Raw genomic sequence first — 14,113 nt, 5'->3', positions numbered from 1 at the left:
GCCCTTACCTGAACACCATTCCCACTTAGCCAAAACCAGTCACCTGTATCAATTTCAGAATTTTGGCTAAGTGGGAAGACACCTTCCCGACAAGGGTTTCAAGGCAATTACAGACTGAGGTAGAAATGCGCTTTTTTGGGGCCAGGCTCTCATAAAAGGAGATTACAACAAGGAGTTCTCGAAAGGAAAAAAAAGACCTTCAAACAAGAGTGAATACTGACAAGTTCAATGAGGTAAGAACTACTAAAGTCAAGTTTCAAAGAGAGACAATTGATGTTTTATTACCAGAAAATTTCAGAGCTGGTAGACTGAAACAAATTTTAAAAGAATGGAAAGAAATAGCTGCAGATCTGTAGCTCTCCGAAAAAAATATTGATAGACCGGGGAGCTACAGAGCCACCCATTGAAAAAACTGTATATTTATTGCGCACAAAAAATGCGCTGGGTTCTCGATTTATTTCTCTATGTTTTTAAAGCTGTAATCTCAAAATATTACTAACCGTGTGTTCCTAACATATTCTTTGAATCTTTCCACAACAAAACATTCCACATAATTGTTGTTAATTATAGTCCTCCTGGCCCTGATATTGCGATCATCGCACATTTCGCTTATTTAAACTGCCATTTTGGTTTCAAAGATAATTCGGTCCAATATGCTTCGTTCAGATGTTATCTACGAGAGAACTTGATAGAGGAGGGAGTAATTTTTGAAATCTTTCATTTTTTGCAATTGAGGTAAGAATTTGGAAAAAATTAATCAGGAATCGAGCGCACTTGTTAGTGCGCAATAAATACACAGTTTTTTCAATGGGTGACACTGTAGCTCTCCGGTCTATCAATATATATTTTACGGAGAGCTACATGTACAGATCTGCAGCTAGGAAAGAAATTACATCAGAATAATTCATATTAGAATCTGTAGAAGGATGTCACATTGAAATAATAGATTAAGCTAATTTAAATTAACTAAGGCCATTATATACCATAAAGTTTAATGACAAAGGAGTTAATTTTTTTTCTACTAAAGTAGAGAAATTATTGAACAAGAATATTATTGAGAAATGCAAACATTGTTCATCAGATGTAATCATATCATATATTTATTGGACTGAAAAAGGACCATTCTTATAAATTATTTTAAAATGGAAAGTTTGCAGTCAGCTGTTAATTTAATGAAACAGGGATGTTTTATGGCTTCTGTTGATTTAAAAGATGCATATTATTCTGTTCCTTTGGCAGATGAATGAAGTACATTAATTTGATTTATTTTGGAAGAAGAAGTGTTTCAGTACACTTGCCTTGTTATGGGACAAGCATGTAGCCCAGAAAAATTTACTAAGCTTATGAAACCTGTATACTTAGACCTTCGTAAACTAGGTTTTTCTAATGTAGATGTAGATGTGTAGTAAGGTTTCGGAATTTCGATTTTGCCTCGGGGTGTCAAATGGGGGTCGAAAAATGACGTTTTTTATGCAAAAAGCCCCGTCTTCCCTGAACTCCTATTTCATTTTAAACAGTGGCCTAATCCTCTTTTGGGAGAGTTCACTCTTTTGAAATTTTCGTAAAACATCAAGGTCAAGGCGTAAAAAATGATAGCATGTTGGGAAACATCTTGTTATGGGTAATGTACACTTGAAATGTGAAAGTCGTATCTCTTCTCAATCAAAAGGAAATACAACATTTTTGAAAAGTAAGTTAAACTTCAAGGTCAAGGTCACAAAGTCAAAAAGTCATGATATATTTGGAAAGGTCTTACCACAGGTAATATACATGCATGTACAATATGAATGCCCTTTATTTATCTTTCAAAATGATCAATTTAAAACAATTAATTTGTTTATGACAGTATGTCAAACTTCAAGGTCATGGGTAATAAAAATCATAGTGTATTTAGAATGGTATTGTCCAAGTTAAATACTATTACACATGTTTAATATAAAAGTTCTGTCTCTTCTCATTCAAAATATATGACCATGATGACCACGTTTAAATTTATTGTGACAGATGGACAGACTGACAAACAAATGAGATTTAATGTCCCCTACCTTTAGCGAAAATGGGGGACAATAAATGTCCTTGCTGTTCTTGAGAAGAAGATTTATGTTGGAAAAAGTCCCCTGCATATTCACAAGTAAATTGGTTGAAATTGGTTCTTAAGAAGTTAAAAATGTGAAAAGTTTGCAGACAAACAGATGGATGACAGAAAACAGAACATTTCAGAAAACAGTATGCTTGTAAATAGTTAATCAAGGTGCTTCGGTAGCAAAATAAAGCTAAACTGGTATATCTAATTCATCCGCAGAGCTTAGTATATTTTAATATGCACAACCTTTTCAACTCTTATAATAATAATTTTAAAATATTTATATCACCATGTCTGATTCAAGGGAGAACTAGAGATATCTGTTGAATATAAAATATGTACATGTATACTGTGTTTTTTTTAGTAATTTGTTTGTTTGTTGTGACAGCAACTGTTATGGCAGCTTTTGGCAAAGGTTGAAGTTTCTCAACTGTAAGTCAAACTCCAAGGTCAAGCTTAAAGGGTCAAAATTGTTGGTATCAAAGGGAAAGTCTTGTCACAAGGAATACACATGTGGAATAAGAGAGAAATCCCTAGTACTTCCTCACCTGTTCAAAAGCTATTGCCAAGGTTAAAGTTAAATTGGGTTCAACTCTAAGGTCAGGTTCAAAAATATTTATATCTGTTGAAAGTTCACAATGATTACACATGTTAAGCATGAAAGTCCTAGCACAAACTGTTCAAAACTTAAATTAGGCCAAGTTTAAGGTATTTTTTCTTGTAAAAGTGGGTCAAACTCCAAGGTCAAGAGATCAAAAGGTCAAAATTGGTGGTATCCATTAAAAAGTTTTGCCAAAAGAAATTTACCTATGAAATGTGGAAGCCATGTGTAAAGCCCAATCCACTTAAAACTAAAATATGGGCAAGGTTAAAGTTTCTGTGGACAGACAAACAGACATAAACACAGGAAACAAAATATGTATATATAGTCAAATGGAAAAATTTTCTACTATCATGGACCCATAAGATCAATTGTCATTTCAGGTTACAGGGAGTCAGTGGCTAGGGAGATCAGACACCCCCCCCCCTTTGAATTTGCAGTTATTTAAATAAGACTACTTACTGAAGAGAATAAAAATGACTTTGGACATCCTCCCCGTTTGAAAACATTATTATTATTTTTTATTTGACTCTCAGGAAATCTTGGGCTGGATTTTTTTTGGACTGAGGTGTGATATATCCCCCCCCCCCCTTCCGAAAAACAAATCAATCTGGATCTACGCCTGTAATAGTGTATTTTAATAATAAACGATGTTTTAACGTAACTATGCCATCTAGGTCTATTCTAAAAAATGTGTGTGAGAGAGAGAGTGTGTGTGTGTGATGGTGAAGGGGGGGGATAGGCATTGACAAATTAATTGGGCTGTATTTTCAATGGGGTTTTTTCCTAAAATAATATTTTATGTGGTTGAGAAAGTAAATCTAAAAAGTTCCAAATTATGGGCAAAATATTTATCAGAATCTAATTAAGTAATTTACTTTATTAATTAAATTCTGTTATTTCAGACTGGTAATGTATTAAGTATACAAAATACATCTATGAGGCTCATAGATCATATGGTCACCTTAAAATTTTATGCTCAATTTGACGAATACATGTACGGAGATAATTATAGAATTATTTTGACATTTTCCTTGGAAAGTCCAATATGAAGGAGTGTGTATTTAGAGGCAAACACCTTAGTGCGGGTATTACTGTCTCATGACAGCATCTAGTGTAATAAATGAATTACACCTGGATTACTGGTTTTCATATTTTAAGGTAATTTGAATGCTGTAAGAGGAAGTTTGATAGGTTCTGGTTCAATTAACATTAAGTCAATTTGACACATCAAGGCTTTAAAATCTCACGTGATTCCCTTTGTATGGTTAAAAAGAGTTAAAAAATTAAGTTAGACTTACTTGTAAGTTAAATTTTGATTGAGATCAAGATAGCAAGGGGATGGATATGCAGATAACGAACAGTATTCAATCGCAAAGTCCATAAAACAATACAAAATTAAAGCAGAGCAAACACGGACCCCCCGAAACATCAGAGGTGGGATCAGGTGCCATTTAGGAGTGAGCATCCCCTGCCGACCGGTCACACCCGCCGTGTGCTCTTTGTCATGATCATGAAATAACGGAAAAAATTCGTCGTCAATTCAGTGTATAAATGATGGACTAACCATTGGTATGAAAAACGTCAGTCAGCATTTAACTCAATGATAAATTGTATTTGCTGACAAGGTCACTGTATCGACCATAGAACTTACAAAATGATGACTTTAAACAAGACTGCTGATATTCTTGTTTCATCAACTTGCTTGTCAATAATTTACCTCGTTTTAAAAATTGTTCATGTGTAGAGCATGCTCTTACGTATCGAATCAACTGAGATATATTTACTCCGTATGCACGTGATTAAGGTATATTGCTGCATACATGTAAGTAAGGGAAGTTGACGATAGAAAAGTAAAAGTCATCACGTTTATCATATAGCTTGATTGTAAGATTATCATTAGTGTCTTTTTCAAGTAAAATATCCAAGTATGAAGCATAACGTGCCCACCCATTTAGTACCATCGAGTTTTGAGGTGTGGTTCTTGATGAGTCAAATTGTTTTTTTTTTAACTGACCCTATTACGCAGACTTAATGTTTTTTTACGTAATCCCTTTGGTATGTAAAGCAACAAAGATATAGCATTTTGGCCCATTGTGACCCCTAATTACATAATATCGTATTAGCAAACATTTATAATATATTATTGCAAATCGTTAAGATGAGTATCTTTGCTTCTGTGATGTATTACAAAATATCGATCATTAAAGAGTTAAAGATGAAATATTTTTGGCCTATCTGAGCCCCTAATTTGAGGAGTCAGCCCCTTTTCTTGATATCAAATGAAAGGTCTTGTGATTTCAAAGACATTTTGTTCAACACCTATTCAGAAATTTCTTTTTGTTGTGGAGATATGCTGATTCGGAATATTTTGGGGCTAACCCTATAGGTCCTTAATGGTGCCACTTTAAAAAAAAATCAAAGTATGCATATTGTTTAAAACATTATTCTGATCATCTTCTGTTCAATATTGCTTATCAAAATATTTCCCATTTTCGAGATATGAAGTGTCAAAGGTTTAGCACTCTGGCCCCTTATAATATATGAATTTAATAATATATGAATTGAATTTATAAAGCTAAATATTAATAATTTAACTCTAAAGCGCTGTACAATAAAACGCAAGTAAACATAATTTAAAAGCTATGAAAACATATATAAAATATTAATCCATACTCATATATGTGCTCGGAATTATAACATTAAAATACTACAAATTACATACAAAATACAATTACACCATCAATAAAACTCAATAAAAGAACATCATATGTGATTTATGATTTGCTGCTAAAAATTGAGCACCTAAAATTTAAAAAGCTATTCTATAAAAATGCGTCTTTAATTGTCTTTTGAAAATATCCAGGGACTGGGCCTGCTTTATATCATTAGGAAGGTCGTTCCACAAAAATGCTGCTGCCCAACCAAGTCGACGTTCACCATATGTCTTCGTCCTGATCTTAGGAACAACTAACCGTGATGTTGACTCAGATCGCAGTGATCTGGTCGGCTTGTATTCCATTATAAGATCTTTGATATACGATGGAGCCAACCCGTGTAAGGATTGGTAGACATATGTCAAGATTTTATATTGTGGACGAAAAGAAACAGGTAGCCAATGAAGATCAGCTAGGATAGGTGTAATATGCTCCCGTTTCGATGATCTTGTAACTAAGCGAGCTGCCGTGTTCTGGACTTTTTGAATCCGGTCTAGTAAGGCCTTTGACACTCCATATAGAAGGCAGTTCCCATAGTCCAGCCTGGCAGTGATAACGGCATTCACCATGGTCTTGCAGGCTTCTTTTGTTAGAAAGCGCCGTATTCGTCCAATATTGCTTATTTGAAAATAGCATGACTTGACGACCGAGGATACCTGTTTTTCCATAGTAAGGTGTTGATCGAAAAATGCACCTAGATTTTTTACGCATGGCACGCTTTCAATGATATTATCACCAACTTTTAGTTGTAATGTTGGCAGATACTTCTGGTGTTGCTTTGTGGAGAAGATTATTAGCTCGGTCTTTTCTTGGTTTAGTTTGAGTAGGTTTGATGTCATCCATAAACCAATTTCACTAAGACACGCTTCAAGTCGAGAAAAGTAATTGTTCCAATTTTCCAGTGGTCTTATGATCATGTAGATTTGTGTATCATCTGCATAGCAGTGATATATCATTCCATGGCGGTGGCATATGATTCCAATGGGTTTGGAGAAGAGGCAATACAATGTCGGTCCGAGTACAGATCCTTGGGGGACCCCAAAAGGCAGCTGTCTAGACTTTGATCGGAAAATTGTGACACATTGTTTTCTGTTCTTGAGGTAAGACTTGATCCACTCAAGAGCTCCATCACGGAAACCATAAGACACAGTAAGGCGTTGGAACAATATATTATGGTCAATAACATCAAAAGCAGCGGATAAATCCAGAAGGACAAGGACTGCTGAAGATTGTTGGTCTAGGGCTGTCACAATATCGTTGTGGACCTTGATGAGGGCCGTTTCCGTGGAGTGCCTGGGACGATATGCCGACTGAAGTGGATCGCGATCGGGACCTTAATTGGTGCCCCTTGTGACCCCTAATGTAATGAAAACTTTATAATATATTGCTGCAAATCGTTGAGATGAGTATCTTTGCTTCTGTGATGTATTACAAAATATTGATCATTAAAGAGTTAAAGATGAAAGACCTTTGGCCCCTATGTCCCCCTAATGTGAGGAGTCAGCCCCTTTTTCTTGATATCATATAAAAGCTCTTCTCATTCTGCACAACTTTTTTCTCAAAATGTTAACAAATTATAAACAAATTAGAAGATATACTACAAAATGTGTCAAATTTTGTGAGATGTTTCTGAGACATTTTTTCGGGCCCTACCCAGCCTTTTGCATTCTTGTATTTTAAGAAACATTTGGACACCTGCAACCCTTAAATTCTTCCTTTACTTTCACTGAAAATCTGAGGTGAATATCGTAAGTCGTTTCAGAGGAGTTTCACGGAGAAGCCGACCCATTAAATAATCAGAAAATCCATTATGTCTCGAAAGAGAAAGTGACGTCATCGCCAAAAATAAGGTTTAGTCCAATACCTATCAGATCTGAAAGTTTCATGAAAATCGGCCGAGCCATTAGCGAGAACTTGTGTGGACAACATCATTCAGAATAATAATAATAGGGAAAGAGAAACCAAACGAAAACAATAAGGTCTTCCGTTGGAAACAGAAGACCTTAATTATATGTTTCCTGAGAAATAACAAGTCTGATTTTCAGCGGAAAAAACGAATTTAAATGCAGTGGTGTTGAATGAGGAAGGAAAGCCATTTTCCCAATCGTATACACAAATGTTTCTGAAATGATCATGCAGAGAAGATTTTTTCTTTGGATCTTTTTACTGATACTGATTTACCCCAAGATGTTTCTTTTCGATGAGATTACGATTACATGTCAAGAAATGTAAGTGTCATTTAACCTTTTAGTCATTTAATTTGTAAACATGAGACAAAAACATTTTCAAGAGATGGACAGGTTGTTGTCATAAATATTATATAGAAGAGTACTGATTTGAGAAAATGTTCAAAAGATTTTACCTCACCTCGAAAAAAAGATCAACTCTGATAATCAATCAATCAGAGATCAATCATGGCGGTTGGGATATTATATCTCATGTCAATATATTTTTTTCAAAGGAGTTTGCCTTGGTCTTACTATAGGCAAAGGGTTACAAAGTTTAATTGTTTGAGAAAACAAATTAAACACATAAACACATAAACAACTGATTATCATCTGTCCGGGTAATACCATTGCATGCCTGGTAACCACAGATTGGTATATGTAAAATATTGACAGATGTATGCTGTTTGTTTATCTTCATGCAGAATATAAAAACGTTTTAACTCAAAAAGTCTAGCTATTTCTGTAAAAGTATTTCTTCCTTTTTTACCGGTCACGGTAGCCTGTGGTAGAGGGTTCGCTTCGTGATCGGGAGGCCCGGGTTCGATTCTCGTTCGCGGCACCGCGTCATACCTAAGACGTAAAAATAGGTAATGACTGTTCCTTCGTTACGCACTCAGTACTAAGAGGAGCCAAGGTTCTTTCGGATATGCCCTTAAAAACGTAGGTCACATGTCACGGCAGTCGTTGGCATGATAAAGAACCCTCAAAAAGTGCCAAGATTAGGTCTAAAGAATCCCTTCACCGTCATACAGCAACGTCTCCACATGAGTGAAATATTCTCGAGAGGGACGTTATACAACATACAATTAATAATTCCTCTTTTGTATATTCTTAAAATGATTAACCACGTCTATAAAAGTCAATCTGGGAAAATGGGGAGAGGGTATTAAATACAATGTATTACATTAACGCACGTCGGAATGGGCTATTCAAATGTTTATCATCAATCTAAATTGGGGCACCAAACACCAAAAAATTTCGTAAAATCGACTTATTCACGAAATCCACGAAAACTGGTTTTCCACGAATAATGATGAAATCACAGTATTTTCATTGTCCTGTATTTTTTTGTTCAAAATTCAAGACTCTACATCATTTTTGTTTTACATTGTCTTCTCGAATAGGACGTTCAACATTAAACACATTTTCTTCTCTGCTATCTTTAGATTGGAGGGTAGAAGTAAATGTTGTGGAGAATATTTCTGGGAGTCCAGTACCAACTCTTGCATCAGTAAGTTCATTTTTTTCACTTAATTGTAGACATTTAACAAGAGCACTGTTTTTAATCAATTAAAAGCCCAAAGTCTCGTAGAATGTGAATAATGGTAAATTTATTTTAAAACTGTGTACTTTCAATTAACTTTCATCTGGCATCAAAATAATAATTCTTTTTATGTCGTGTCCTTTTATATAAAACTTTTTAAGCGTGTTACTAGAAATGTATCATTTTTTTTCTTTGTTTTCAAATAACCAAAAATAACATTCCTTACTGGGAATTAAGGGAAAATGTAAAAATTCATTAAATGTGTCTTTTTTTCATTATTAAAAAAAATAAAGAATTTTGAAATCAATACTGATATCCTTATAATAGAATACCCAATATGGTGTATAGTAAGGCAGAGCCTTATTTTAATATTCTATTAAAACACGATAAAGTTGGAAAGGATATATTGTATATTGTAAGTTTACACTCTCTGTGAAAATAGATCTATTCATAACCCCGCTGCTAAGAAGAGAAGAGTATATGAGTATATGTATACTGTTTAACCCTTGTGCGACTGTCTGTCAGTAACATGTTTTGTAGTTTTATCGGCAACACATCTTAACAACATGTGAACATTCTCAGAATGATGGTGTTACATGTACTTGTGAGCACTGACTCGAAGAATTTTTGTATTTTGTAATATTTGTTATATGTTCCTTGTATCTGTTAGCTGCATTTTTTCGGTTGTAACCAGTATATATGTATTTTATAACTTTTTTGTTCATTGCATATCGTATATAGTGTAACTTTTAGAAAGTGTCATATATTAACAGGTAGTTTTTTTTATTTCCTAGAATGTCAAACAGGGTATTTTGGTGTTAATTGCTCAGAGGTATGTGTACTTGGACATTACGGAGACGAGTGTCAGAATGTATGTCCTATCCAATGCAATGATACCTGTCACCATATCTCAGGGGAGTGTTTGGAATCTACAGAAGGTATTAATCTTTTTCTATATCAGGCAAATAAGAAAGAAAAAAAAGACGGACATTGATCTTAAAAATCTTTTAGCAATACAGATCGTGAACAGGGCATGAGCTCGGATTTTCAGGTACATGGGATCAGGTGGCCTGGAGGAGTGAGTATCCTCTGTAGATCAGTTATACCTGTCTTGAGCCGTATATATTTATCAATAAATTGATAATTTTATCAATAATTATCAATAAAGTAATAGGTTTATGAAACAAGTCCGACCCAATGAAAGATTATATTTTATAACAATGTTAATAAAACGACAATAGTTTCTATGAAATGCTTCTTTTAAACGAGGTTTTCGAAATAGGATATGCAGAGATTCAAGTCTAGAATCAGAGAGGCTTTTGTCGATAACCATCACAAGATACGTAAATTCCGAGTTTAAATCTATCATAAAAGCAAGAGTATATAACTTCAAAAAGCATATCTTTCCTTATCTCGAGGAACGGTTGTACAAAATGAAAGTAGTCTGTTTTTAATCAGTTGTTATCATCTTAAGTAAAGTTAATGATATATTACATTTTCTGAAAAAATCCAGTTCTGATAAAATTAGTACTAAAATATACAAAAATTGAAGTTTGTCCTTCACAACATGTTAGTTTTCTTAGAAGTGAAGCTAGGTTCCTGATTGAGCATTATTTTGACCCAGCATAGTATGTTTGTAAGCTTTTTTTTTTAAGTTTAGGAATACAGTTTTGGCAGAAATCGACTCACCTTGCATTGGTTGTCTGGAATGTTAAAAGTATTTAACACTGATAAATGAATTTAGAGAGTTTTGTCCTTAGGAATTGAACTCTTAGTACATATATATGCAAATGTGTGCAGGGTGTTTATTCCATGAGATTTGGAATTATTTGTTTTTAAATAAAATGTTTGATTTCCATCATCAAAAGGATGCGATCTGTAAATAGTTCGGAAATACAGCAAAACTCGTTTAGTAAGAACACGGATATAACGAATTTAGAGATATAGCGAGGTCATCTTGGATCCCCAGCTATATGAATTTAATGAATTTCTTATACGATTATAACGAATTACAGATATAACCAAATTTGCTGTAATTACAAAGTTATCATAATGGATGTAAAGGAGATTTTAGGAGATTAAAACTAGTAGCGTAACTCGGTGAGAAGACAGTAACAAAGCCATCAATTTTCAAAATGGAAATATTTGAAAAAAAAATTGTATAAAGAATGTGTTTTATGTAAAATGATTTAAAACAACATTCACGAAAAAGCAAAATGTACCAATGCAAATATAAAAATATTCCTCTGGTCATTCAATTTTTTTTAATATAAGTAAAAAAAAATCAAAATATTCTTTATTTTGCAGATCCCTATTATCATACTGACAACTTACCATCTACGTATCCTCCCTTTATAGAAAACCTTAAGAAGATGACATCAAAAGATAGGAATCATACGCAAAAATCAACAAAAATGAAAGTGTTGACGGCCATAATTAGTTCGGGCTCTGTTTTTATTGTCACCTTACTGATAGTCTTAATAATTCAGGTTGTTAGATTTTTTAAACATCGGAAAATGATTGTGAATATGAGACAAATCAACAACTTTTCTTTGGATGGACAGACGGTGCCTGTATACGAGCAAATCAACGAATCACGCATGATTAGAAATATGCAGAGTTTTGAAGTATAGTGTACTTTATACTAGTATTTGTTTATCATTTCAAGGATATACATGTATGTATATACACGACTAGCAAGGATAATATCGTTAAGACTTTATTTCATGGACATTTTTTTTTAATTTTCGAACATATCAAGTGTTCAGAATATTAAATATTTTGTTTAAAAAATGTCTCATTTACAGACCAAATTTATGTAATTGAAGTAAAGAATTGATTTCCGCTAAAGCAGACTTTGAATATACAATGCTAGAATCAAAATATGGATAACGATCGGATGTACTGAATGACGATTATCAAATACATGTTCTTAAAGCCTTGCAGAAATGTTTCAAGGAAAGGGATATATTTTTCAATGATTTTAAGATCGATAATATCACCTTTTAAATCATATCACAAGTAGAATTATGTATAATTATCATGAAAAGGAAAAAAATCAGTACCAAGATGTGTGAGAAATAGTTTTAAAATATTGCATTCAAAATTTCCTTCAAAAAATTACATGAATACTAGAATTATTCATTAAACATGAGGCGATAATCTCTAAATTATGAAATGCGGAAGTTAAGCGATCTGCTGATTATATTTTGTCTGGAACGAACACTTAATATAAGTGACTTGAAATTCAAATTTTTAATTATTTCTTAGTGGTCATCGAAATCAAATGTTTATTTTTCTTCTGTACTTATCTAATAAGTTTTTAAAGAGTGAAATTCTTCGCAATTGGCAAACATGTCACCAAAATTTAAATATGGCTTGATGAAATGCATAATTACATATGTAATGATTAGATTAGTCAAAATCTATAGAAATTAGAAACTTTTTTTCTTTGGATTACTTTTGTGTTTAATACATTGATTAAGATAATAAGGTGCAATTTTGAGGTACTTGCTGACATTCTCAAATTTCTCTTACTCTTCTGTATCTACTGTAAATGTTAATTATGAGTTGAATCATTATTTTTTGAAAAGTACGTGTAAAGTCTCATAACTGCAACGGTGTGTGCAAACAAATTGAGTAACAGACATACATATTTTACTCCTTGTCTTGACTGTAAAATTGATTTATGTTTCAAAATCCTATATTACCTTACTGGTAGGTTACAAGTACATGTAATGGAGGAGCCATTGCAATAGCTTCTGCTCTATGTTAGCGTGACTTTTGATTTCGCTACACACTTTGTACTTCTCCGGCGTTCAACCTTTGTTATTGCAAAATTGAATGCATTTTTTTAAACCTTTTGACACCCTTTCCGTGTTTTGGTATGGTACTTTCCAGAAAGGTGAAAGACGAAATACATTTCGAACATTAAACTTGATGATAAAACGGGGTATGTGGTATTTGCTTAATACATGTACTAGAAATATGTATCAAAAATATTGAATTTGTTTGGCTACACATGCCTAAAGTTAATATTAGATATAATCGTATACATTGACCCTGTTTAACTATTATACATGTCCAAATTCATACTTAATTACTTAAAACAAGGAGGGATCTATAATACCATTTTAGTGAATTTCTAATTTAGGCCAAATGAGTCGAGTCTCGGTGAAATGGATTTAAGAGGAATAATGAGAACACCTTTAAAACATATTTGTTAAAAGCATAAAAAATAAAGGAAATAAAGGTGTTATGATCGTCTGCCCAGACATTCACTATAAATACTAATTAAATCTTAGAAGTGGATTTTCATCAATAACAAAATAGAAGTTCATTTAAAAATAGCAGGAAGTATGAGGCATTTGATATTTATTTTATTTAAGAAATGGATTTTATGTCTAACTATACTATAATGAAGCTATACATATTGAATGCATATAGATAGACAAGGACATAAAATTGAAAATTAAATAAGCTAATTGAAATATATGAAATATTTTGTGACAGGTAAATAGAAGAAATATTTGTGAAATATAAATATTATATTTTAGTTACAAAACATAAAAAAGCTTAGTCTTTAAAGTCAAATTTAACATTTCTATACGTGCATGTAACAAAAACTGCAAAAACTGCATCAGTAAGGAAAATGATTTTTTCTAAATCCCAAAAATACGATCTATATACATGTATGACACATGACACAATTACTTAATTTCTTTAATTAAAAAAATGTATCCAGTTGATATTGGGTGCAATATGTAAAAAAAAGATATTCACAATGATAGCTATGATTGATATTTTCGGACAATATATAAGCATATGGATTAGCATCTGGGGACAGAACTTTGATCTGTGTGCTATTTCCTGTACTCAATCGATCAATTTTTGATTTAGTTCGATAAATGAAAACGGAAATATACGATGCACAGAAAAATAAATGACATGGATGAATTTAACAATAAATTTTTCTTTTGCTGGAATATCACGATACATGTATATATACAAGAACATGCTATACATGTACATATGAACACTTTCTAAAACCAGTACCAAACAAGCTGCTGTCAAACAAGAAGTGAAAGAAGAATAGTAATTGTCTCGTTTAAAGTCACTCCTTCTCATATGTTATGGTCAATACAGTGAGCATATCAGCAAATATTCACATTTCCAATGTCTTTGTCCGACATAAAATTTCAAATACAATATAATAAATGC

At 32.9% G+C, this 14,113-nt stretch overlaps 1 protein-coding gene across 1 annotated transcript; it reads right to left on the bottom strand.

Moving 5' to 3' along the window:
- Positions 1-5,496: 5,496 nt before the first annotated feature.
- LOC134274350 (uncharacterized) lies at positions 5,497-5,970 on the bottom strand. The gene has a single exon (XM_062756630.1). It carries the CDS (start codon positions 5,968-5,970, stop codon positions 5,497-5,499), a length of 474 nt encoding a protein of 157 aa, XP_062612614.1.
- Between the last annotated feature and the right edge of the window lie 8,143 nt (positions 5,971-14,113).

This window comes from Saccostrea cucullata, unplaced genomic scaffold, assembly GCF_032062105.1.
Source record: "Saccostrea cucullata isolate Sc308-1 unplaced genomic scaffold, CSIRO_AGI_Scuc_v1 ctg2617, whole genome shotgun sequence".
NCBI classification, from domain to species: domain Eukaryota; kingdom Metazoa; phylum Mollusca; class Bivalvia; order Ostreida; family Ostreidae; genus Saccostrea; species Saccostrea cuccullata.
The sequence above is the reverse complement of the archived record's forward strand: the minus strand, read 5'-3'. Positions and strand labels throughout refer to the sequence as shown.

What these genes read in the sequence shown, in the direction of transcription:
- LOC134274350 (XM_062756630.1), bottom strand. Translation starts at nt 5,970, where the DNA reads ATGGTGAATGCCGTTATCACTGCCAGGCTGGACTATGGGAACTGCCTT.